The 26,021-nt window shown below is 45.7% G+C and overlaps 2 protein-coding genes across 3 annotated transcripts in view; both read left to right on the forward strand.

Annotated features, from left to right (window-relative positions):
* The first annotated feature begins 112 nt into the window (after positions 1-112).
* Positions 113-7,846, forward strand: LOC136651585 (guanine nucleotide-binding protein G(I)/G(S)/G(O) subunit gamma-11). 2 transcript variants are annotated; one of them, XM_066628129.1, is made up of 3 exons: positions 113-277; positions 640-737; positions 7,664-7,846. In XM_066628129.1, exons 2-3 carry the CDS (start codon positions 642-644, stop codon positions 7,787-7,789), a joined length of 222 nt encoding a protein of 73 aa, XP_066484226.1. In that variant the 5' UTR covers positions 113-277; positions 640-641; the 3' UTR covers positions 7,790-7,846. The 2 variants fall into 2 exon arrangements, with proteins under 2 accessions (XP_066484226.1, XP_066484225.1); XM_066628128.1 differs by having other exon boundaries at positions 115-531.
* A 5,256-nt stretch (positions 7,847-13,102) lies between these two features.
* The window catches only part of LOC136651472 (probable acyl-CoA dehydrogenase 6), an 83,891-nt gene continuing 70,972 nt past the window's right edge, over positions 13,103-26,021 (forward strand). Inside the window, exon 1 of the mRNA XM_066627891.1 lies at positions 13,103-13,297. Coding sequence (XP_066483988.1) covers positions 13,106-13,297 — 192 coding nt within the window. The 5' untranslated portion in view covers positions 13,103-13,105. The remainder of the gene's footprint in view (positions 13,298-26,021) is intronic.

Genomic DNA, 26,021 nt, shown 5'->3' on the forward strand with positions numbered 1-26,021 from the left:
TGGCACACCCAAGGACCAGACGTTTCCTCCGCAATCCTGTTTCCTCTGGCTCTCTCGGCAGGGCTGACGCTCCCCATTGTAGAGCCGCAGAAGCGCACATCCTGTCTCTCATGGCTCCCCCCCCCCCCCGCCTCTCTTCGCACACTCTGTTCATGCACAGTGGAAGCGATCTGCCGGAGAGCCTGGGCTTCACCCCGGATTAACTACCCCGTGGCTCGATCCACCAGACTCCCAGCGGCCTCCGAAAGTGGAGTCTCAGCGGATCGCTGCGCGCAGGGTTGGTTGGAGAAGTCCTGGCATGGTGTGGAGACGGAGGAGAGGCACTTGAGCCGAGGCTGCCCTCCATTCCCCCGTGCAGGGAATGCCCAGTGCGGCCTTGGAGCGCTGAGCAGAGAGGGAGGGAGTTGCGACGGTGCGGTTTGATCAGATTAGGACGGATGAATTAAGCTCCTTAAGTAGTTCCCAGGAGCTGCAAGAGCCTGGCAAGGGAGCTGGCTGGAGAGGGAGTTGCCACTTGGAGAAAGAGAACAAGTAAGGATTTTCCGGGGGTGGTGGTGGTTGAAGGGAGTAGAGATTTCATTTACACTCAGTTGCATCCTCCTATCTACTTTAATGTGCTTCCCCCCCCCCCCGCACTAGCGATGCCCGCGATCAATATAGAGGATCTGAGCGAGAAAGACAAACTGAAGATGGAAGTGGAGCAGCTGCGCAAAGAAGTGAAGTTGGAAAGGCAACCGGTGAGTAAGCAACTCGGTGGCTTCCCTCTTTCTAGCTGTGAGAAGAAGCGCCTGGAAGTTGGGCCCCCAGGCAGATCAAAGCCCTGCCTTGTTTTGGTTGGAAGAGGCGCGCAGGGTTGCAACCTGGGAGCTGGGGGTCATGGTAAACAAAGCTGGGTTGGGCAAAGTTGTCTGGCTGGCAGGGAAAGGAGGCTGGGATTGCTCATGATGAGACTTGAACACTCAGCCTAAGAGCCCAATCCTATGCATGTCTACTCAGAAGTAAGTCCCATTAGAGTCAATGGAGCTTACTCCCAGGAAAGTGTGAATAGAATTGGGCTGCAAGCCAGAGGTTCTCAAACATTTTAGCACCGGACCCGCTTTTTAGAATGACAGTCTGTCAGGACCCACCGGAAGTGAGGTGGTGGACAGAAGTGACTTCATCAAGCAGGAAATTTTTTCACAGTCCTAGGGCCCAAGTCTATCCAACTTTCCAGCAGTGATGCAACTGTGCCAGTGGGCATGTGCCACATCCTGCTGTGGGAGGGCAACCATGGAGACCTTTCTCGATGTAAGGGAATGTTTGTTCTCTTACCAAGGGGCTACATTTCGGCTGCACCAGTGCTGGAAAGTTGTTTAGGCTGCAATCCCATCCACACTTACCAAGGAGTAAGCCCAATTGATTATCATTGTTAAAAGCATATACATAGTAGCCTGTTAAAAAGTACAGATTTGTCCCATTTCCCTAAATGCTGTCAGATACCATGGTGGCATCATCTAATATATTGAAATGAATGGGAACCTACCTAAAATTGGCTCACAACCCACCTACTGGGTCCTGACGCACAGTCTGAGAAACACTGGCCTAAATTGGGTCTGTTCTGCAACTTGGGATCTAGCCAAGATCCTGGGAATCCCAGAGATATCGCCTAGCTGCATTGTTTCCAGAAGATGAGCTGTTGTAATTTGCTCAAGGCCAAGAATGTCAAGATGTTTCTTCATACTTCAAGGCTTCATACTGCTCCAAGGGCTGGCACAAATTTTCATTGGCACAATATTTACCTTCTCCCAGAGAATATTATTATTTATAATTATTATTGCAATCTTGTTGGGAAAGCTGCAAAAAAAATTATAGGATTTTCTCAATCAGCTGTTTTTTGCAGGTATGCCACCGGAGTTTGGAGAGGGTAATTTATTAATAGGGCCTCTGGGGATGCAAGCCCCACCAGCAGCAGTGCAGTGTGCCTTGTCAGTTGTCAAACCACTGATGTTTGTAATGGAAATGCACAAGATCCCTCAAGGAGAAAGGGTGTGGTGTCAACAGTGGCCCCTTGCTCTGGCAGGCAAGCATGGGGTTAACACCAGGGCCTTAGATTGTGGTGAGTGTGCTGCACAGCTGCAGCCACTTGGAGGCAAAAAGGCCCTCAGGGTTAAAAGCAGCACCTGCAGGAAGGAAAAGGGGTGTGAGTGTAGGAAGGAAGGAACTTGGAGAGATTGAGAGTGCAGAAGGAAGGCACTTGGAGGAGAGAGATCTAAACTGATGGATTAATGGACTGAGGAACTCCTGGACTTGGAACTCCTGGACCCTCCTTAGGAATGGGCTATGTCAGAAGGCCAGATGCAAGGAAGGGCACCAGGATGAGGTCTCTTGTTATCTGGTGTGCTCCCTGGGGCATTTGGTGGGCAGCTGTGAGATACAGGAAGCTGATATACAGGAAGCTGGACTAGATGGGCCTATGGCCTGATCCAGTGGGGCTGTTCTTATGGACCTGTTGACTGACTAATGGACAGATGGGTGAATGGATTTCTGAGGATTGATAGAACAGAGATTGCTGGAGATTGGTATGTGGCTGCCACTCCCAAGACCTGCTGAGGACCAAGTTGTTGCTGGAGAAACTGCTAGCAGGAAAGGGGAAGAAGGAAGACCTCTGTAGGTTGATCAGGCAAGCTACCCTGGCTGTGGGGTCCAGCAATGCTGCAGTGCAGAACTAGGGCCATAGTTGGGGAACACAGGGACGCTATTGGCTTAAAGTGAGCATAGGTTTTCTAGTTGAAGCTTGGACTGGGAACTTGGCAAGACAATGATGTGTCTTGAAAATTTTAGTGCCTTGTCAGTGTGTTGTGTGTGAGATGAAAAAGGTTGAAAACTACTGTTCTAGATAGAAGAAGTCTTTGATATAAAAGTGAAGCCAGTAAGAGTCAAAAGTCCAAAGTGGAGAAGACAGCAAAATTTATCTAAAAGGAAACAGTAGGGAAATATATGGGCTTGCATATGTTTGGGGGGAGGGTGATAATCCTGAGATAGGCTTCACTTGTGGTGGTGGTGGGGGGGAAGACGAGGAGACCATTAATGCATTTTCATAAACTGGGGGCCCTATCCTGTTTTCTAGCACTGATGCAGCTGCAAACATTCAACAGATTTGGAGAGGTTTGGGCCCTGGGTTACTTTCCCTTCTTTTGTTGACTTTCTGCTGAATGCATTTGTCACTGTGGTGGTGGTGGTGGTGATGATTTAAAAAAAAAGGAAACACTATGGAAGAAAAGTATTCCCAGACTTGTTGCTGTGGTGATCATGTGCAGATCATGTGCGGTTGTCTCTCAGATCCAACCTCACCTAGCTCAGGAGTCATTCCCCTTTACCACCACCTGACCCAAATGGCTCCTATTCCAATCCAGTTGCTACTACTTGCTGGCAGTGGCATCACTAGGTTTTCATCACCCAGTGCCGGATGTGAGCATGTCACACCCCCCATGCAATGGGCGGGGCAACACCCCAGGTGGTGGGCTTGGAGTACCATCACTCCGTCCCCACTGGTTTTTTGGCAGTACCTTTTGATAGAACAAAGAACACATTCTGCATGAAATTATGCATTGACTGGTATATAACATGGTAGTATTAGTCTTCCAAATTATAATTTTACTAATTTTGGTCACTAATGGTGTCACTGCCCCCCCCGGGTGTCAACTTACTAACACCTTATTGCAGCAGTTCTCAAACTTTCAGCACTGGGACCCACTTTTCAGAATGACAATCTGTCCAAGCCCCGCCAGAAGTGATGTCATGCTGGAAGTGACATCATCAGGCAAATTAAAAAAATAAGTATAAATAAAGTAAAACAAATAATTAAATAAGCAGAAGCCAGCCCTGTTCCACCAAGTGAATTTCCTCTGTAGCCTGCCTGCAATAACACCCCCCCTCCAAAACCAGTAAGATTTTCAGCCCTGCCCAGTTCAATTTAAGAACTTCTGTTTAAACCAGATCACTGTCAGGATCCACCTGACTTTGCAAGTCTCAAAAAGTTCACCTTATCAGCTGAAGACTCTGTTTTGATCCTTTTTAGTGGGGGTGGGGGGGTGGAAGGCTGCCTTCTGGAGAGCTTGTTTGGCTGCAGGTTTAGATCAGGACCATTCTGGTAGCCTTGCACTCTCCTTCACCTGATCTTCCACACCAGCCAAGGCAGGGTAGCTTACTCCTGAGTAAACATGACCATGAGGCTTAGTTTCACTTTCCTTAGGGCTCAATACATTCATCTGCTTGGAGGGAGGGGCTTCCTTCTCAGGTGTTTTTGGGGGCTGCATTCAATGAATCAGGACCATTCTGGTGTCTTTGGATTCCTCTCAGCCTGCCCTTTCCAATGGACCAAGGCAGGTTCACCTAATCATGAGTAAATGCGTGATATGGCTCACTTTCACTTTCCATAGGGATTCATGCATTTTTGTTCTCCAGTTTTTTGGCCATAACTTTTGATAGAAAGGAGGTATTTCACTCTGGTTTTTTGCATTGCATTCCGCTCAAAATTCCACATCCAACGGTATATAATATGATGGGGTTACTCCTAACCACCGCAATTTTAGCATGTCACCCCCCTGTGCGTGTCACCCAGTGCGGTCTACACCCCCTGCACTCACCTAGCAATGCCACTGCTTGCTGGTGCAGCAAAACAGCCATTCTCCACTGCCAGTTCCACCATTCGGTAAGTGAAGAAGCCCACTCAGGGGGCACAGTGCCACTTCTATACTTGTTTATTAGGGCTGAATTCATTTTGAGGATGCTTTTCTATCCACTTCCAAGGTGACAAGCAGCAAGAATACAGTTTAAAATACAACTCTGTGTGACATGACCATAACAAGACAAATTGCTGCATCATAAGCTGCCTTTGGTCCCTTCGGGGAGAAAGGCGAGATAGTAATACTGTAAGTAAATACATTAAATAAATTTAGCAGCATGGAAACTGTCAGGATATGAATTTACAGGCCTGAACAGAACAAAGGACAAAGTGCACTAAAGATAATCCTGGCCAGGTGCACTTTGGTCATCCTGACCATTGAACCTTAGAATGGTGAGAGGTCACAGAGCAGGGGCTCAAGTGCTAATCTGAGCGTTTGGGTCAATATATATGGTGAACAGCAGGATACTGTGGTCCCAGATTCTTCAGGAGGCACAACCCTATCCAAAACCAACTTTGCACCTAAACCTAGATCAGCAGAGCACCCAATAAATACTACTTCCATCTTTTCTGCATTAAGTTTCCATTGATTTTACCATGCTTAATCTGATTTATTTCACAGTCCAAATTGAGAAGTCACAGTTTCCAAGGAGGGTCACTTAGTAAAGATTTTTCAGATTGCAGTTTTCATTTATTATTATAGTATATTTTTACAACCAGAGGAGGGACCTGAATAATTAGGATTAGGCATGAAAATGTCTTATTGGGCTCCCTTTGGCCACACCCACCTTCCCTCCTATTTTGGAACCACAGTTTGGGAATTGGTGACTAAAGGGAATAGCTGTTGCCATCAGCTGCAGAGTTGATGACACAGCTTGAAGCGAAATGAAAATTGTCATTACAAGGAAAGGGGAGAAGCGTGAACAGGATAATTATGGGCTATCAGGCTAGTGGGCTAAATTTGGGATTTATATTGCTACAGAACAAGACTTCAGGGAGCCGAGGTATGGCACAACTTGCAAGGAATAAATGGTCTATTCCCTAAAAAGGGAAAAAGCCAATTGGACACCATTCAGAATTTTGAACAGGGTGTGATCAAGTGTTTCCATATGCTGACAATACCGTGCACTCTCTTGATTGCTGGACTCTTTTCAGAAATTTGGACAGATGTGTGTTTCCTGACAAAGCTTATATGGTAGATAAGTGCACAACCTCCAAAGAATGAAAACAAACCACAATTTTGCTTGGAAAGTGCAGCCTACAAATAAGTTTCAGAAAGTTCATCCAGTGGTACTGTGGGTGGCAGGAATGCATAGTTTCTTGTCACTAATTTCAAACAATATCCAGTAGATGCTTGTATTAACTGAACAACCACACTTCACATAGCAAATTAATGGAGATACTGATTTTAGTTGCATTTTGCATATTATGGGCTCAATCTTATCCAGCTTTCTAGTGCCAATGTAGCCACAATGCAGTCCTGTAGTAAGGGAACAAACATTCCCTTACCTTGAGGAGGCCTCCATGACTGGTGCTTCACCTCAGCATGCAGTGCATACCCCATTGGTACAGCTGCATCAGTGCTGGAAAATTGGATTGGCCTATGTTTAGTTGCACTGTATTTTTAGTTTGCATTGCATATGGTATTTCATATTGTGTTTTATGGTTTTGAAGTGTTGTAATCTGCCTTGTGCTAGTTTTTAACAAGAAATGGCAGAATCAGCTGTGGGCCCAATTCTATGTAGTGCGCGCCAGCTCACCACCAGTGCGCACTGCCACAAACATACCATAAGGCATGTTTGTGAGCCTTAGCGCCATTGGAGCACTGGTGCTGGGCTAGTGCCAGGCGATCACCAGAGCTCCGCTACTCAGTGGTCACATGTACTGCTGAGCAGTGGTGAGGTAGGAGGGGGCGTGAGGGGAGGCGTTTGCTCCACCAGATCTTCAGCCTATGTTTCGGGCCACTGGCCTGCCACAGAGGCTCAAAATTCTATGCCAAGCCTTGGGTCGATGTAGAATTGAGTAGCCCCATTGCGGGGCTACTCAGCTTACCCGGGGCAGGGGACAAAAGTCCCCTTCTCCCGAGGAGCCCTTGGCACTGCCTGCAGAGCATGTAGGATGCAGTGGTAGCCATTTTTAGCACCACTGCAGCCCTGGGCGCAAGAAGCACAGGATTGGGCTGTGTGTCACGACATGATCTTGGACCTGGGGCAGTGACTCATGGCGTTGCCCTACAGAGTGCACAGATGTTGAAGTAATTGGTGGTGATGTGAAGACATTGTCACATAACCACCAATTACTTCCAGTGTGAAGGGTTTTTTGGTATTATTAATTAGCATATTTATATACTGTGTTGTAGTTCACAAAGCAATTTAAAGCTTAAATGCCCTGGGACCTGGTTCCTTAGAGAACTGCCTCTTCCCATATATATGATATTATCACTTGGCAAGTTGAAATGAGAGTCAAATCCTTCTTTGATGGCACCACCATTGTGGAATTACCTTGATGACAATGGTTTGCTTTTGCCATGGTGTTTTTATGGCTTTCTGACCCCTGTGTTTCTGTAATTTCTTCATCTCCACTATTGTAACAATTCTTTTCAGTACTAGCTTTCCTCCTTGATGTTTTCCTAAAGAAAGACAGGACACAATTTATAATAACAATGATGATGGTGGTGGTAATTATTCATGCTGCAAAAGTATTGCTTGAAAAAGGTATGCAAGATTTACACAACAAATGGGAAATAAACTGATAGTTTTGGAAGCTCCTACTCTTTCATAGTGTGTTCTGAGACAAGTTACAGTGGTGTAAACTGTCAAGACATACATAGCAGGGCGTATATTTTTGCTGCTGGTATTTTCATAAACACCACAAGCCAAAACCACATTTGGACAGCGAAGGTCTGTGTTCTAACATTGTGATTCTGCATTCTTTTAGTGAAAACAGCTATCCATGTACATACAAATAAGGCATCTTGCTTTTGTTTTTCTTCCCTTAAAGGTTTCAAAATGTTCTGAAGAAATTAAAAATTACATTGAAGAAAGATCTGGAGAAGACCCTCTGGTGAAAGGCATTCCCGAAGACAGGAATCCTTTTAAAGAGAAAGGAGGGTGTGCTATTGCTTAGAAGAACATGGCTGGGGAATTTTAGATTGTTACTGGAATAAAGAACATCTAAGAACAACTATCCTGACTTAACATTCCTGGAGTCCTTTTTGAACAAATACAGAGACATTTGCTTTTACACAAAGAGAAATATGCATTTTTAACTTCATTTCCCAAGACCGATTCTTGCTTAATGTATCATAAATATGTTTCTACAGGCGGTTTCTAACTCTTCTAATTTCCTGTGTATGTCAGTATGAATAATAATTTTTTAAAAATCTTTGCATAACCAAATAGAGTGTTATTTTGGAAAAGGAAGTTCAGGTTACATATCAAAATGCTTCCTTTTTGGAGGGGACAGATATAGAACTTTAACCCCCAGAGCACTATGGTGTTACAATGCCATATTAAAATAGTGTTTAATATACAGTGAATAATTTCATGATTCTTGTTTGATTCTAGTCAACTCCAACTTCTACTTGACACCAATAGTGACCTTTTTGAAAGATGGTTTGAATTCCAAGCCCAAATAATTGGATAATGAGGCAAGTGAAAAGAGAACTGTTCTGCCAATAAGGGAGGGGGAGAACAAGGTAAAATGCCCTGAGCTCCTTGAAGAAAAGGTGGGAAAAAAAAGGATAACTATTAGGATGTACGACTAATACAGTTACAGTGATTAAATCTATAATGGATTATTAGTTTATATTGCAGCAAACTGAAACCACAAAATGTCCCCATCCCAAAAACTTACAATTCAAATGGGCAAGACACAAGAGGAAAGGGGAGAGGGGCAGAAAGGAGATTAGAATATGTAATTGATTAATTACTAGAGTGCCATAACTGTCAATGCCATCCAAAGCCAAAGAGCTGCTGGCGACATGGTCCCTATGCTGACAGAAGGTGTCACAAATGTGCTGTAAGGCACATTTGCACAACCAGAGAGTAAGCTGTACTGGCAGTGAGGCAAGGCCATACAAGCCACTTATGCTAACAAACAAGCTTAATGAACCAAATGTTTATGCTATGCTGATGGGTGTTTATAGCCATTTATGTTAAAACAAATAATGTTTAAGGAATAGGGAAAAATGTTCATATGCTTAGCAGCTTAATAGGGAAAATGTTCAAATGTTTACAAAAATCTACTTTGTCTTCTCTGTCTCAAGCAGGCCAGAAAGTGCAAACAGAGACAGGCTGTAAATCAAGGAATGTCTTTTGACAAACTGTCAAGGACATCAGATAAGATGAACTGCTTCATGAAAAAAGGGAGTAAGAAGCTGGAATTTCATCTGTGAGGCTAATTGGTAGTATGATAAATGAACACTAAACTGAACAGATGAAAACACATAGGAAAAGGCTTTTTCCAGATTTAAACCTTTTGTTCCATTTTAAACCAAAATACAGTCTTAAATAAAGACTGGGAAGAGTTATAAACACCATAGCATCACAGAAGTGCCAAATAAATTACTAAGTTAACATGTCTGCATGCCAATAGTTCTTTAATGCCTCAGTAATTGTAGAGATTGTTTTTTAAAATGTAATCAACATATATAAAGGCACAGTAAGGAGTTTTAGCTGTTAAAATAGTTTGATTAAAGCATAAATACACAGAATAAGTGGAAACCATTAAATTAGGAAAAGTTATTACATTTTCAAACTTGTGGCTTTAAGTAAAACTTAATTCCAATGCAACCTTGAAAAGGCAAATGTCTGGCAGAAGTTAATTCACAAGGAGACTCTGGAATGTGGTACTCCTTACAGATAAGACTCTTGTCTCCACTGTAGACTCAAGAGACAGATTTACAACTTAAAGTGAGACGAGATACAACATACAGAGGAACTAGGGAGTAGCCAGGAAGCCATATCTCTTGGCACCAAGAAAGGTTATATACAGGTTAGAAGCATTTTTAATGAGGGAAAACTAGCAACATTAGATAAGACAGTTGACGGCCTTGGGAAAGACAGTAAATCTGTTGCCAATTAAAAAAGAGTACTCTAAGATACAGACATCTGCAGAGATAAGCAGGGACATACCAGAGAGAGGCCCTGATAAGCCAGCAAAACATAACAAGAGCCTCTGTTTGAATTGGAAGCTAACAGGAGGGGCTAGATTTAATTGAAATAAAGAGAAAGGTCTCTTAAAATCCTTATTTACAATAAGTTAGTCCTTTATTAAATAAATGAAATTACACCACTATACAGATCACATAAAGTGAATTACACATAGAATAAAGGAAAGACAAAAGGATTAACAGAAGGTGATAGAAAGCCCACAGTGATTAATGAGATCAGACAGAAAGGAATGTAGAAAGATAGTACTGGTGGCTCCTGTCAGGGTCAAAGAAGTGCCAAAAGATAAGAGCAAAAGACATAAAGTTATCTGTGGCCAATCCTGAGAAGGTCTCCATTTCTGAGGTCACACACCAGCTAATGAGAAATGTAAGACTCCTCAGACAAAGGAGCCAGGATCCAATATAAGGGAGAGGCTCACCCTGGAAAATTGCTCTCTCTGAGAGCTCCCACATGGCTCTCATTGCTCCCTTCATTTTGGACAGGAGTCCCTGAAAAGCCCATTGCTGGCAACAAAATAAAGCTTGCAGATGATCACCACTCTTGCCTACTGAGTTTGCTTTTGAACTTTGCTCTGGACCTTATAACAGCAGGGAGGCCTGCACAGCTCTGCTAATGCTGCCTCCAGGCCTTCTGCCTGACAGCACAGGTAAGGTCGAGCTGGGCAGCAGGAGGGTGATTCAGAGGCAGGGAGGAGGCATTTCTGAGTGGGGGAGGGCAAAATGGAGCAGATCAGGTCCAGGAAGGGGAAAGATCCTAGCCCCCTTTTTAGGCCTGCCTGTGTTACACCAGGTTACTTGAACTTGTGCCTGCTAGCAGATGTAGAGCTGAGTAGCCTCATATGGCAGGTTGGGGTGTTAATTGGGGTAAGAGAAAAAAATACCCCCTTACCCTAAGGCAGTGGTATTCAAACTGGGGTGTCGTGATGCCCCAGCCTGTGGGTTCTGGCCTCTGCCCCTTTAAGGGGCAGGGGCAGCCAGGAGACGGGGAAGGCAGCTGCGCGATCCACAGCATTGCACCGCTCAGGGGGGCCGCAGGGGCTTGGGTGCACTTGCCCAAGCCTCCTCCAGCCTCCCAGGGGGTGCGAGGAGCCCTGCGCAAACTTCGGCATGGCTCCCCAGATCAGGAAAAGTGAAAGTGGAGCGATTGTGTCCCACTCCGCAAAACCGGAAACAGAGCACGATCGCTCCGCTTTCCCTTCTGACGGGGCTGCAGGGACTGGGGTGCACCCTCCAGTCCCTGCAGCAGCCATCCCGTCCCTGTATGGGGGGAGCCCTGCGTGAGCGCCTTCAGGGTGCCCCAGGTCAGGGAAAGGGAGAGTGGGGTGATTGCGCTCTGCTTCTGCTTTTGTTGAGGCAGAGCAGATGGATCCACTCTCCCTTTCCCTGACCTGGGGCACCCTACAGGTGCTTGCACAGAGCTCGCTGTGCACAGGGACGGCTGCTGCAGGAACTGGAGAGTGCACCCCAGTCCCTGCAGCCCCCCTGAGCGATGCAATCGCTGCCTTCCCCCTGTCCCTGCTGTCTCCCCCTTGCCCCTGCAAAGACTTACTGCAGGTTTCAAACTCCTGGAGAGTTTGAAAACCACAGCCCTAAGGTGATCTCCAGTCTCCTAAACTGCATTGGGTACAGTGGAAGCCTTGTGGCCCTGCTAGGATGGGGCTGCCTGTGTGTCATTTTACAAAGTACACAAGCAGATAATCTAAAATTTGATATAAGGAAGACAACAGAGATAGGTGAGGGAGATGAAGGCTGCAATCTAATCTACACTTTCCTGGGAGAAAGCTCTATTGAAAGAGAAATCACTTTAAAAATTATTGCCTTTAGTCCCAAATTGGCATGCACTGGTTTACAACCTTAAGAAGGAAAAGGAAATGAGGAAAAGAAAAGTTTTAACCCATTTCTGCCCAGCCCACAGGTGTACACATTTGATTCCTTTTGCATATATGTAACGTTGGGCAGAAATGGCTTTTAAGCAGGGCTCCACAAATCATGCAGATTAAATAGATTTTCATCAGATCTCTCACTGTGAAAGATGTATTCTGCAGCTTTTAATGTTTTGCAATAATTAGAGCTACAATCATACATGCTTACCTGGGAGTAAATTCCATTAAAATTAATGGGGCTTACTTCTGAATAGATAAGCAAAGGCTTGCACTGTCAGTCGTCTTCTAGTTATGGAGAAGGGCAGATGTGGGCAGGATATTGAAAGTCCATCCTCAACTCCTGGGAACAGATACAAACTGCAAGAGAAGAAATTCTGATTGGGTATCAAGAAAAATTATTGAAAAGTGTGGTTTGGTTTTTAGGTGCAAGCAGTCATTTCCACATTGTATATGTCTGCCATTTTCAACCACTGTGCTGTGGCACGTTGGGGTGCCACAAATGGTCTTCAGGTGTGTTGTGGGAGTCTGTGGGTTGTCATTTAGTAGTAGGGCCATTGGAGGGGGTGTAAGCCCCCCACCAACAGCATGGTGTGCCTTGTCAGTTGTCCAAAAACCGATGGTGTGCCTTGACAATTTTAGTGCCTTGCCAGTGTGCCTGGAGATGGGAAAGGTTGAAAATCACTGGCATATGTATTCAGGCTCCGATCCTATCCACACTTTCTTGGGAGCAAGCCCCATTGATGATCATGGGACTTACTTCGGAGTAAACAGGCATAGGCTTGGGCTCTCAACCTCCTGATAGTGTGAGGTCCACAAAGACTTTTATTAAGCAATGCATAGATGGATGTCAAATGAAGGTGGAATGCTTCCAAAGGGTCTCATATTTCTACTAGAGCCAGGGCTGCTGCTCAGTGGCTACACCTTGTAGGTGAGTGAGGCGCTTCAGGGCAGGGAGCTCAGCAGGACGACTGGCTCACCGCTGAGAGCCCAACCCTCTGCCTGTCTACTCAGAAGTAAGTCCCACTCTAGTGAATGGAGCTTACTCCCAGGAAAGTGTGGCTAGGGCGGCAGCCTGTGGAGGGACAGCTCCACCGTGGGTAGTCACTACAATGGCGTAGCTAGAAGGGGGCGGTGCACTAACTTTTATAGGGAGCCACCCTGCAGCGTTGAAGCGGCTCCTCCCCCTCCCCTTGGGAGCTATTCGCCTCCTTTTCGTCCCCCCGCCCACATGGCTCCCAAGGGGAGGGGGAGGAGCCACTTGCACGCCACAGGGAGGCTCCCTGCAAACCTTAGTGCGCCGCCCCCCTTCTAGCTACGCCAGTGCCACCGACGCTCCTTGGTCAGCCCCCACCCCGCGCATGCGTGTTAGACTGGCTGTCCCACAGCATGCCTGTGCTGGCGAGTTTCGTGCGGGCTCGCCAGGGGCTCGCCAAGTTGCAACAGCGCAGGGGTCCGCCGGGGCTGCTCGCTCTGAGCGCGCCTGCGAGTTCTCCTCGCGGGCAGAGCAGCAGCTCTCCTTCCAGGAACCACCTCATATACACGCCGGAGCATGTCGCCTTGAGAGCGTCCCTGAGAAAGGTACCGGAGGGCGGCCAGGCAGCCTGTGCGAGGAGGAGGAGGAGGAGAAGGAGGAGGAAGGCCCCACCGCTTCCCCCACCTCTCCAGGGGCACCGCGCTCTCCTCCCTCTGCGCCCTGCCTGGCGCGCGCTGGGGCGAGCTCGGGCTCGCTGGGCGGCAGAAGGCTCTCTCCGCTGCCCCCAGGGCACCCCCCACAGCCAACGTGGAGTGCAGTGACCCCCCCTCCAGGGCACTGGTTCACACGCGTCCTGGGGTCTTTTGGACCTTCTTCAAAAGAGTCCTTGAACCCAGTCCTATGCAGGTCTACTCAGAAGTAAGTCCCGTAATGTTCAGTGGGGCTTACTCCCAGAGAAGTCTAGCTAGGATTGCAGCCTGTCTGGGCTGCCCCCCACCCCCCAGTGTGAGCAGATGTCCTCTTTTTCCAGGACATGCCTTCTTGTAATTAATAAATTATATGTCATTTAGTTTTAAATGTAATAGTAAGTAACATCAGGTGCAATCCTAACCAACTTTCCCCTACTGGCATAGCTGTGCCAGTGGGGCATGTGTTGCATCCTGCAGTTGGGGGGCAGTCACAGAGGCCTCCTCAAAGTAAGGCAATGTTTGTTCCCTTACAGTGGAGTTGCACTGCCCTTATGTCGGTGCTGGAAAGTAGGTTAGGATTGCGCCCATAGTGTTTAGCCACATGAAATCAATATACAAGTATTTTTTAGCTTTCATTTTGTCATGTCCTACATTTTTCTTGGATCAGATGTCCTACCTTTTGGGGTACCTTTACCTCTTGGAGTTATGACATCTGGTCACCCTGTGTTCCCCCACAGGTTCCGGTTTCTATAGTTTTCAGTTGCCACAGAAGCAAACCAGAGAGCGAGGGGGAATCCCACAAGCAAGGCATGGGTGCACTGGCCTTACCCATTGGTTGGCAACTGATATCAGTGGCCTACCCATAAAGCAGCCATTTTCAACCACTGTGCCGTGGCACACTGGTGTGCTGCGAGTGGTCCACAGGTGTGCCACAGGAATTTGAGGGAAAGTCATTTATAAATAGGGCCAATAGGGATGTGAGGCCCCCACTGGCAGCATGGTGTGCCTTGGCAATTATCAAAAACCTGGTGGTGTGCACTGACAATTTTAGTGCCTTGTCAGTGTGCCATGAGATGAAAAAGGTTGAAAATTGTTGCCATAAAGCCTCCATTTAGCTGTTCTGCGACCTACATGATTTTGTCTAATTCCCAGTGCAAGCCAGCTCTAAGTTACTGTGCGGGTCTGCTTCTTTGTAGCAATAAAAATGAATGGTGCATTTTGTGGAATGGTTATCTTCTCTGCATAGACTGCCAAGTCATTTCTTTGGGCATTTTAGTGTGGGGCAGATGGAGAAAAATGTGGCTGTACCATAGAATGGTATAAAACAGTGTTACTCAACCAGTGATACAGGTTCCACCAGTAGTACTTGAGGTGGTGTCTGGTGATACTCACAGGACTCCTGGACGGCTGCCACATGGCAGTGAGATCAGGAATGTAACACAACGAACAGTTGTGGGAGAGTCAGCAGGCAGAGCTCCAAAGCATGTTTTTCCATGCTTGAAAAAGCCCTTCCATCCACCCTGTGACTCTTACTTGTGTTTGCCATGTTGCATCTGGTTTCCCAACCCAGAAGTAACTGGTAATGATGTCATTGCCAGTTACTTCCAGTGACACTTCGAATAGGTGGATGATGTGAAGTGGTACAGCAAGGGACAAACCTTGAGAAACACTGATATAAAGGCATTGGAGTATTGGCAATAAAGAAATTGTGATGCTGGCCAAATTATGCTTCAATTGTATTTGACAGTAAATACATAAAATCAGACCAAAACATCAGTCACTAGTATAAATTAAAGAGAGAATTATTCAGAACCCATGTAAAATTGTAAGGCACAACATGACTAAGGAACATTTAGAGCCACAATCCTATGCAGATTTACTCAGGAGTAAGTATCACTAAATTCAGTGAGACTTGCTTTGGGGCAAGCATGTATTAGATTCAGTTGTACAAGTTACCCATTTGTGAAACAGCACATTTGTTGCATTTGCCAACAGTTGCCCCAACCTAATATTTATTGTGGGTACAATGTCTCCCATAAGCTCTCCATGCCTGTAAGGGGTGCCCCATTGATTTGAATGGAGGGGACAGTTCTTCATGTGCATCCATTTGGGTCTGCAAAGCAGTATCTTCCACTGAAGTGGATAGTGCAGGAATTGTGGTCTCATAACATACAAGAGGGTTTGGATTGCAGCGATAATAATATGGGAGTTGTATACCTTTTAGTCCTCATTAGAAACAGTTACCTAAATTACTATAGACCAGTGGTGTCCAAACTTTTTGACAGGAGGGCCACATCATCTCTCTGACACTGTGTGGGGGCTGGGGAAATTTACATTTCAAATTTGAACGAATTTACATAAATGAATATATTAGAGATGGAACTTATATGAATGAATGAATTTTACTGAGCTTTTTTGTAATACACATGAGATCCAGAAAAGGGGGGTTGTTAAAATAATTCCTGACACATATAACACACCTTTTCCTAGGGAAAAGTACAGAACAAACTTAAGAGGAGTCATAGCGGGCTTCTTCCCCCCCCATGCAGGAGCATGTTTTTGCTCTCACTCTCCCCCCCCCCAACAAGCAGCAGCAAAGGAACACAATCAGTTAGGGAGCTGGTGGGCACCTGCCCCTTCAAGACAGGAGTTTGTTTCTCCTCATTCACACAGAGAAGGGAGCTGCCTGTCTCCCTCTCTCAGTCCCTTCCCCAGCCTGCACCCAGCACCAAACAAACTTAGAAGCAGGCAGAGAGCTATGTGTATTTCTCCATTCACAAATGGACCCCCCACCTTCCTCCCTCTCTCCCAGCAACCCCAACAAGCAAAAGCAGTAGGTTTCCTCCCCATTCAAACATCCCATGAGTTCTTCCCTGCAGCACCCATCTCCAGCACCAAGCACTCACAGCTCAATCGGATCCACACTTTCCTGGGAGTAAGCGCCACCGACTCTATGGGACTTACTGCTGAGGAGACATGCCCTCCAGCTGCATTCAAACTTCCCAGGGACTTCTCCCCTGCAGTGCCAGCCCCCCACCCCCAGCACACTCACAGTCCAATCAAATCCACACTTTCCTGGGAGTAAACCCCACTGAGCCTGATGGGATTTACTGCTGAGTAGACATGCTCTCCAGTGGCATTCAAACATTCCACGATTTCTCCCTTGCAGCGCCCACCCCCCAGCACACGCAAGCAGCACAAATAGACTCACAGTTTCCCCTCCCTCCTCAGTGCCTCCCCCCCCTCCCCGGCCAAACTCAAGTAGGACAAACAGACCCAGGACTTCTCACCCCCATCCTAAGCCTGCACTCAGCCGAAGCCTCCCCAACCTAATGGGAGGGTTTCGGATGGGCGGGGCTCCTGCTCTCCTGTGAGTGCTTAGCCTTTTCCTTGCTGTTGGCAGGTCTCCAGCCAGCCGAGTGCCCATTGGAGATGGGGGGCTCCCTGGGGGGCCAGATGGGGGTCCCTCATGGGCAGCTAGTGGCCCAGGGGCCAGGGTTTGGGCAGCCCTGCTATAGACCATGCCTGAAGTCAGTAACTTTTACATACTATATTTCTTATGGAATTCTCTGCCACAGGATATGTTGATGGCCACTAGCTTGTCTAGGGGGAGGGTCTTATTATGGTATTGTCACCTCTTCTTTCCTCCTTTTGCTGCCAATGAGTGTAAAAGGAGCACAAAATACTGTGCTCCATCACCATCACTGCCTTCTCCCTAAAATGGGAGCATACCCTCAGAGGCAGAATCTAAATTCATGATGGATGGGACACCTGGAGATGAGTGCAACTCTTTTGACTGAGTGTGTGGTTACCACTGTTGGTTCCCTGTAGGGGTGCACTGAGGGCCTAATCCCATCCAATTTTCCAATGCCAGTGCAGCCGTGCCAGTGGGACATGTGCTGTATCCTGTATTGGGGAGACAGTCACAGAGGCCTTCTTAAAGCACGGGAACATTTGTTCCCTTACCTCAGGGCCCCAGTGCAGCTACACCGGAGCTGGAAAATTGGATAGGATTGGGCCCTGAGTCCCTATTGCTAACCTTGTAGGTTGTTGCTGCAGTGTTGGCAGGAGTTGTAGACTGGACAAGATAAAATAAAGTGATTCCAGTTATCACTTAAAGGGAGAACAATGTATCACTGACTCATGAGCCCAGTGAACAGTTTGTTGCATTAATTGCTCATTTCATTTTAGAAGCACATTATAATATTTAATTGTACAGTATTGACTGGGTATTTCTTTCTCCGGTTGTGGTGGTGTTTGTTAAGCAGTTCTTTCAAAAGATTAAAACACAATATTCAACTCAGTGCTGTGTTCCTGTAGGCTTGGATTTTGCACTCTAGTATTTCTAGTATTGTAAGGGGACAACCACAAATCTTGCTTTCTTCCTAAACAGCAGAATTGCTTTGGGTAAAAAGAAAAAGGGGAATGGGGGAAACAAAGAGTTATAGGTGTAGGATTTTTGCTGATGATGGACTTTCTGCTGCACTCATTATTCTGTACAGGGGTCTTGCCAGGGAACACCAGTTCATAGCAGAATGTACATTGCTGCTGTCTGTGAGTTGTGTTGTCTAGCTTCTTGGAAGCTCTGATGCAGTTTGGCCACGATCCAAAGGGCTTTTTAAGACATACTTGTGGATGTACCCAGCAGAATATCTGATTCTTTATGTCTTTCATCAGGAGTGCTGTGTGCTCTGTCATTTCACAGTTTGGAACTACCCAAAGTAGTTTGCTATGTGCCATGACTAGTTGTGGATGACAGGACAAACATGACTTGAATGAGAAGGAGCTCTGAGATCAAGCCATGTGAGATCATACAGATTGTATGTGCTCAAGCCTCTGAGCCTTTTTCAAGTGCAGAAACTTGGTGTGGAGTGGAGAAGCCTATGATTGATTAGCAGTACAAACTCTCTGGATCAGCCCCGTTCCCTGTGTCAAGCCCCAGCCTGCCCAATGGGGCTTTTTGGATCTGCACTGGTAAAATTGCTTGCACAAGTCCAAGAAGCCCCATGTAGAGCTTCCAGGCCCAGGAAAGGGGTAGGGTATGGTGGAGGCCTCTGACCCTACCCCCTCCCAGTCCTGATCTGCCTCTGTTCCACTCTTCCCTACTTGGCCTGGTCCCTGTGTCATTTGGCATGGAATCTACCTGCAGTCCTGCACTAGTGGCTATTCCTCAGGATCTGATGCTAGTGGGATGGCACAGGCCTTCTCAACAGGGCTCCTTACTCCTTACTCCTTACTCCTTATGAAGTGCTTTATGGTGCATTTCTGATGCCTGTTGCTTTAACTAGCTGAATATCTAGCTTTAAAGAAATAGGCCTGTTTAAGGTTGTCTTTTCCAAATGTAGCCTTGACATGGCTTAGGGGCAGCATTGTGTTTTCTTCACAGCAGTGGCTTCTGTAAGAAAAGCTAAAGAATGATATCTTTAACAAACAGAAACTTCTACTAAAGTAATCATTAATTGTAACCAACAACAAATATGGTGTGTTTGACAGAAACTACAAACTCTGCAACCTTGTATAAACTTTTCAGAAAGCAAAACAATGACTCCAAAATCTAGTACAGGTTGAGCCTCATTATTTGCATGGGTTCTGTTCATAGCAAATCAATTTAAAAAACAAAGTCCCTTTGCTCAGGTGATTTAAAAACTGCCTTGCTGACCTTTGTGATGTTAAGATAGAGTCATTAACAAGAGTCTCTCTCCAGGCCTTAGAAAGGATTATCTTTCTTTCAGTGTTCAGGGGGGAGGGAGGGGGGTCACTTCCAGAGAGCATGACTGATGGATTGTCAGCTGGCTGCCCTCTCTCTAACTACTGTAAAGGACTGTTTTCCTTTAATTTAAAGGGCCCTTCTCATCCTGTTGAGATAAAAATCTCTACAACAGTGAGAAAAGCATTTTGAAGGAGTGCATTTTTCCCCTTCTCCAGGGATCAGCACATTCCTTCTCATTTGCAGTGGCCATTTGTGTTGAGTCAAATCCATGTATAAAAAATCCATGTATAATAAGGTTGAACCTGTACTAGTACTATGAGAGAAAAAGAATAACTCCCTCCCCCCACTCTCTAGGCTTCACACAATACATAATTTCATAAGCCTCTATCATCAATCCCCCTCATCTGGGTTGTCTTTGTTTCTAAACTAAGAAGCCCCAGGTACTTCAGCTTTTCCTTATAGGGAAGGTGCTCTAATCCCTCAGTCATCTTGCTTGCCTTTTTCTGCCTGTTTTCTAGCTTTGAAAGCATACCAGGAGCTGGTTACTGATTGTGTAGTTTTGTTTTTAAATTTGTGCCAGCTCTAGGTCACAGAAAATATGCTTGAACTTCAAGTAACCCTTTTCTACTTTAAACCCTGTGTTGCCTAGAAAAATAGTTATTTTGGCTGAATTCTTGGATCCCTCCCTTAGGCAGTATGAAGGGCAGGGACAGTTCATTGCAGTTATGGGGCAAAATCATTGTCCTTGTTCTTGTGTTCTGTCTTCACCAAAGAAGACAGTATGTTGCAATTCTATCTGGATTGTTCCCTGTATATTTTCAGGTCCATGTGATTCTTCCTCGAAAACATAAGGAGCAGCAATTATTCATCCTAAAATAAAAGGGGGGGCATGAGTGAGTCAATGTGGTGTTACTAAATGGGAGTCACAAGCAGTGGCAAACCTCCCATTCGTTCTGTGGGGCATATGCCCTGGGCTTGGAGCTTCGTGCACCTTTAGGACCCCACGGAAGCCTCTATGAGGTTCTCTCTGATGTAGTTGGAAACTGTGCTTCTGGTTTTTCAGAAGCATAGTTTAAAGTATTGGGGAACCTCAGAGAGGCTTCCCCAACACGTCCTGGAGTTGCGTGAAGCTCCATGAGCTCCAGGTGAGTGGAGGGGACGGATTTTCACACAGGGGGTGACGCTCTGTAGGAGGGGCACCATCGTGGATCTTTGCCCTGGGGCGCAGGCCTGGGGAGGTCCACTACTGGCCACAAGCTTGGTTCAGATGAAATGCTATGTGTAGTGCTGTGTGAATGGTCGAAGGGAGCCATGGACTTTCACATTCCCCCATCTTTCTCTCTCATATGTGAGAAGTAGAGAGGGAAATCTGCTTTTATTTACTGCATTGCATACCAACTTGATGGAATTCTGTTTTGGTACTCTGGCCTGTTCACAATTTAACTAGAGATCTACAGGTACCCTGATGATGTGAAACTTTTGAGAAGGAGAGGGCATATACAAGCCCGTGTACAGCCCAATTCTACTGAAACCCCTGCACAGTGATGCAGCATCACTGGAGCAGCCTCCGCTGCATCCCAAGGGGGAGTTTTGGCTGCTGAAGTTCTCCTCAGTGTAAAGAGACGTTTGTCTCCCTGCCCTGGTGTAGGCCCCAGCAGCTGCTATGGATCAACTTGGATCTGCACCAATGGTATTGCTAATGAAAGTCTGCATTGCCCTGTCCATGAGAGAGAGAGAGAGAGAGGCTATCTGTACCATGTCTTCCTCAAATGCAGAATCTGTCCATATAAGGATGGTTTTAGCCATCTTTCTGGGCCATTGATTCCAGCTGAGTAAGTCTGAGAGGAGATTCAAAGGTTAAGAAAAATCATATAAGAGAGTCCTCTGAAGTTAGGGAATTATACCCCAAGGTAATCACATTCTCTGCACTGCTCTAGCTTGATGTGGATACTGGCACTGGGCCTGGGGGCAAGACACATAATTGGCCGTCCTTCCTAAATACATTGGGATTATAGAAGTGCAATGAAAGTAGATTAAACCAAATGTAGTTTGTAATAAATTTGTTTTGTACTGTATATAGTACAGGTACTTTGTTTTATTGTGATTTGGGCCCCCTGGAAGTCCTGGCCCCAGGGATTTTGCCAGAGGTGTTGTGAGGCTGGGGTGGCCAGGGCAGTGTGCCCCAGGTACAGCGTTCTGGGGGGGGGGGCGGACAGCACCATCCTGGGGTGCCTGGGGCCAGCATCCTGGGACAACACAGCCTGGGGACAGCACCATCACCTCCTGTGTCTTCAGCCCTTGCTGCATTGTTGGCAATGAACAGAGTTTTGAAGTTGGAGGGCCCTCTTGCCTGTCCCTGCCTCCAACTGGCTCAAAATCGGGGCACTCCAGAAGCAGTTGGTGATGACGCAACAACATCAGGCGCCATAGACACCAGCTCCCCCACTTGTTGCTAGTGTGGGGAGATGCTATGCTGGGGAGGGGGTGACACCCACTGTGGGTACTCAATTTACCTGCAACGTCACTGGATTTTGCTCCCCCCCCATCTCCCTCTCCTCAGGCTTGTGGATAATAATCCTTTCCTTGTCATCATCCACTTAACTTCTAACTACCAGGAGGCAAGTCGGGGCCTCATGACTGCTACCTCACCTAATAGTGGAATTAACCATAGCTGGATCAAATAGGGAAGTTATAGGGATTTTGTTTTGTTTTTGCCTCCAGATTTTGCCTTGAGTTGTTCTGAAAGTGAATGCTAACTGTGCAGTATGCAGTTTATAATATCTGTTGTTACAGTTGTTCTGTTGTCACAGAACTGTGACTACACCAGTTCCGTTTGCATTCTTTCCTCTGGTTTCACTATCTTTCCTCTCATTAATTAAAGCTCAGACTTAATTATTTTGTCAGGCGGCTATCTGAAATGATCTTCCCTATTTTTTTTTATTCTGCTGATGTTGGACACATAGGAGGATGCTGTTAATCATAGCTCAGATATGTTGTATTTATTTAGTCCCTAAATGCAATTTAACATCTTACTAGTACCAGGTCTCTTATCTTGTCAGTCCCATTTCCTGTTATCATGCAAGTACCCAAGTGGAGTTTTGATCTCTGAAGAGTGTTTGAGGGATTCTTTAATTAGTTTTCCCCAAAAGTGCTAGACTACTCCTGCAATCAATATTTTATATGCCAGGTCACTGCTTAAAGTCAGTTTAAGGTTTGGATTCCAGGCATAAATACAACTCACTGTACAGGGGATCTAATTACGGATAAGAGGCGCTACTTGGAGTACGTGAAATGTTGCTGTGGTTGCAATTTAATTTCAGTGGCAACCTAAAACCTGACCCTTCATTAATGACTGACCTCTTCAGGATACTTCAGAACATGCATTTTAGAGTCTTGTAGATGATTACTGTGTGCTTGTTTCACATTATAAGGAGGGTTTAATTAAGCCCCATTAAGTAACTTTTAGAGAAATGGAGGGCAATTGGTATATACGGCCATCTTGCAATTTTAGTTTGACTGCTGTTTGAATTGCTGGTCAGACTTGTGCATGGAGCATCCCTAGAGACTAAAGAACACACTAGGCTGCTCTTTCATGTGCTCCATGCTTAATATACCTTGCAAACTATGTAACTTGCCCTTGTGTGTGTGTGTGTGTTTTAAAAAGCAGCCCTAGTTTGGCCCACCCAGGATTAGGGTTGTGGCATCCTCCTGTACTAAGTCTCAGTCTCCGCCCTACCCTGGAATGCTGTTGCTTTCCCTAAAAGGGGAGCTGCCATTGGTGTAGCTTCTCTCCCAAGGCAAAGAGAAACTGGAGCTGTGATTTTCATTGGGACTGTGGCAGTGAGGAAAGGCATAAAGTGTTCCCCATACTGTGTTCTCAGACATAATTTCTCCCCTCTTAGTACTGCTGCTAAGTGGTAGGTGAGATGCAGGGAGGACCTCTTTTGGTAGCTACACTCAGGCTTTGGAATTTCCTCCCGGGAGAGGTCCAACTTACTCCTATATTACCAGTTTTTAAGTGGGCAGTGAAAATCTTCTTGTTCTGTTTGGCCATTTCCAAGATATCATCTGCTGTGTCTCTTATGTATTTTGAGCTTCTTTTAGCCCCTTTTCTTGGTTGGCTGTTCTGTGGCTACTTGTCATGTGGTGTTCACCTGCTTTAGGACACAATCCTAACCAGGTTCACTCAGAAGTCCTGTTTGTTCAATGGGCTTACCAGGAGTGCAACCTTAATTTGTTTATATGTGAGATTTTGAGGCAAATTGGAGGTCCCTTGGAGGGAACAGAAAGAGAGAAAGCATACAAGTATTCTGTAGGAGTCTGACTTAAACCAAAAATCTGTATCTTGTTTTTTTTAGAAAAGGCTTCTAGGATGTTGCATGTTGGAGTTTCAGCCATGCAAACAGAAGTTATCCGTATCTGTGTTGTGACCTTGTTGGAGATACTGTTTGCTAAAGAGTGATTATTCTAGCTGCTGTCCCAAACGCCACTGTTGTGAAGAAACCAAAAACCCTCTCTACGGTCAAAGTCATATTTGGGGAAGGTCACATGGCTGTTCCCTTAAAACTAGACTGTGTTAGTTCAAAAGTTGAGCACTTCTCCACTGCGTCTTCAAGTTAATATATTAAGGATGCTGGTTAGCTGAAACCATTGTTCAAACTTACGGCTGCAATCCTATCCTGGGAGTAAACCCCAATGAACACACATAGGGCCCAATCCTATCCAACGTTCCAGCGCTGATGCAGGCGCATTGTAGCCACAAGGTAAGAGAACAAACATTCCCTTACCTTGAGGAGGCCTCCACGACTTGTCCCCCACTGCAGGATGCAGCATACACCCCTTTGGCAAGACTGTATTAGCTCTGGAAAGTTGGATAGGATTGGGCTCTTAGTTTTATTTCTGATCGGACATGCATTGGATTGTACTGCAAGTATACAAAGTTGTTTCTTAGACTCAGCTTGAATTTTGATGCTTAAAGATATTTGAATGCTGGCAAAGCACTTTATGCATTTAATTTATCATGGGTTGCTTGTGAAGGTACTGTCCACTGATCCAACCCACCATACAATGCAGGGCATGAATGTGCATATCTTGCCCCCTCTTGATGTGCCATAAATGCATGGGAAGAACTACTCTTCCACCACAAGACTTAAATACCTCTTTAAAATACCTCTTTAAAATACCTCTTTAAAATACCTCTTTAAAATAGTATTTAATAGACGTGGTGGGGTGGTTCCCCACCCTTGTGAAGATGCACTGCTGGGATGGTTGGGAAGGAGATGGGTGTGATCACACTCTTCCTTGTGTGAATAGGCAGCACCAGTTGGGCATTTAGCCCAAAAGTGCTCGGTTCATTTCCTGCAAATTCATATATACAAGTGGTTCTCAAACTGGTGGGCCGCAACCCACCAGTGTGTGTATGCTTCCCCGTCCCTTTAAGGGGTGGGAGAAGGGGAGGGAGGCAGTGATGGGATTCTTCTGTTTTGCAGGAGGTGCTTTGCGCCCGCTTTATAGTTTGAGAAATGCTGATATATATGATTTAAATATGTAACCTTAAATCTAATGTGCAACTTTAAGAATTATTATATGTTTTTGAAAAATAGTGCTTTTTCAAATATGGAGCAATCAAGAAACGCTTCTTCTCAGATCCTCCTACTTCATTCTCTCTGTTTATTTTTGTTTCCGGACTATTTTTTCCACATCAGAAAAATAGATAGATGTGATGATGGGGAAATTTTGAGAGAAAGAACTTTGTTGATCACATTTGTGCTCTTACATCTGTCCAAGATCTCTGACCTGCCAATCACTCCAAGCAGCTTCAGGAAGCCTAGAGAGGGAAAAGGTTTGGCTTGAGTTTTGGGGAGCCTAGGTCCCTCAGAAGAGGGCCTGAAGTGGAAGGGATTACCTTCCCTCAGATGAATTCGTCTGTTCATTAAGATTACCTGGGGAGGACCTGTTGTGCATATTTCCACTTTGGAAGGTGTGGTTGGTGGTGACACATGAAATAACCTTTTCTCTGCTGACCCCCAAGAGACAGAACTTCCAGCCCTGGGGGTCCTCCTCTTGTAGCCCAGCCTGCTCAGCATCTAACAATTAGACATCCATTACTTTAGCACAGTTAGAGCCCAATACTAGGCATGTCTACCCAGAAATAAACTCCATTGAATTCAGTGGTGCTTACTCCCAGGAAAGTGTGTATAGGATTGCAGCCTAAGGGTCCAATTATATCCAACCTTTCAGCACTGGTGGGTGCAGCCGTAATGCAGCCCGAGCTAAGGGAACAAATGTTCCCATACCTTGAGGAGCTCTCTGCCTCCCCCCACAGGTTGCAGTGCGTGCCCCAGCTGTACCGGCACTGGAAAATTGGATAGGATTTGGCCCTTAGTTAGTTGTGTGGTTGTATCTGTTGGTGTGGGTGTTGAAAATGATTTTTTTTTTAAAATTTGGCTGCTCTTTGTTTACATTTAAAACAAACAAGTGTATTATACTTATTCGTTAGTTTTCTAAACTCTTGTCTTGAACAGTCTTGAGCTTTTGTAGGGTTTGGAAAGAATGGACTGTAAATTTTCATATATGGGAGTTGCTATTTGCCAAGTCCCATAGGATGTCTGTTAGTTTGACTTAACGTAAATGAGGCATTGATATTTATGCTACAAAGAAAGAGAAGATCTGAGATAAAATAAAAAGAGAACATCAGCTGGTCTTTGGTATTGCAACACTCTTTTGGTAATCCATTTCTGCCCAGCCCACAGGTGTACACATTTGATCCCTGTTGCGTATATGCAATGTTGGGCAGAAATGGTGTAATATGAGAAGCCTAATCCATGGTCCCTTTTCAGCACTTGATTTTAAACTAATTTAGGTCTATTACAGTAGGTTGGGCAACTCCTAATATACTGGTTTAAATGAATGACACAACATCCATTTTAG

Source organism: Tiliqua scincoides, chromosome 5 (assembly GCF_035046505.1).
Source record: "Tiliqua scincoides isolate rTilSci1 chromosome 5, rTilSci1.hap2, whole genome shotgun sequence".
Taxonomy (NCBI): Eukaryota; Metazoa; Chordata; class Lepidosauria; order Squamata; family Scincidae; genus Tiliqua; species Tiliqua scincoides.

What these genes read in the sequence shown, in the direction of transcription:
- LOC136651585 (XM_066628129.1), top strand. Translation starts at nt 642, where the DNA reads ATGCCCGCGATCAATATAGAGGATCTGAGCGAGAAAGACAAACTGAAG. An exon ending in TGAAGTTGGAAAGGCAACCG is followed by an intron (nt 738 to 7,663) that starts GTGAGTAAGCAA and finishes CTTCCCTTAAAG; the next exon opens with GTTTCAAAATGTTCTGAAGA.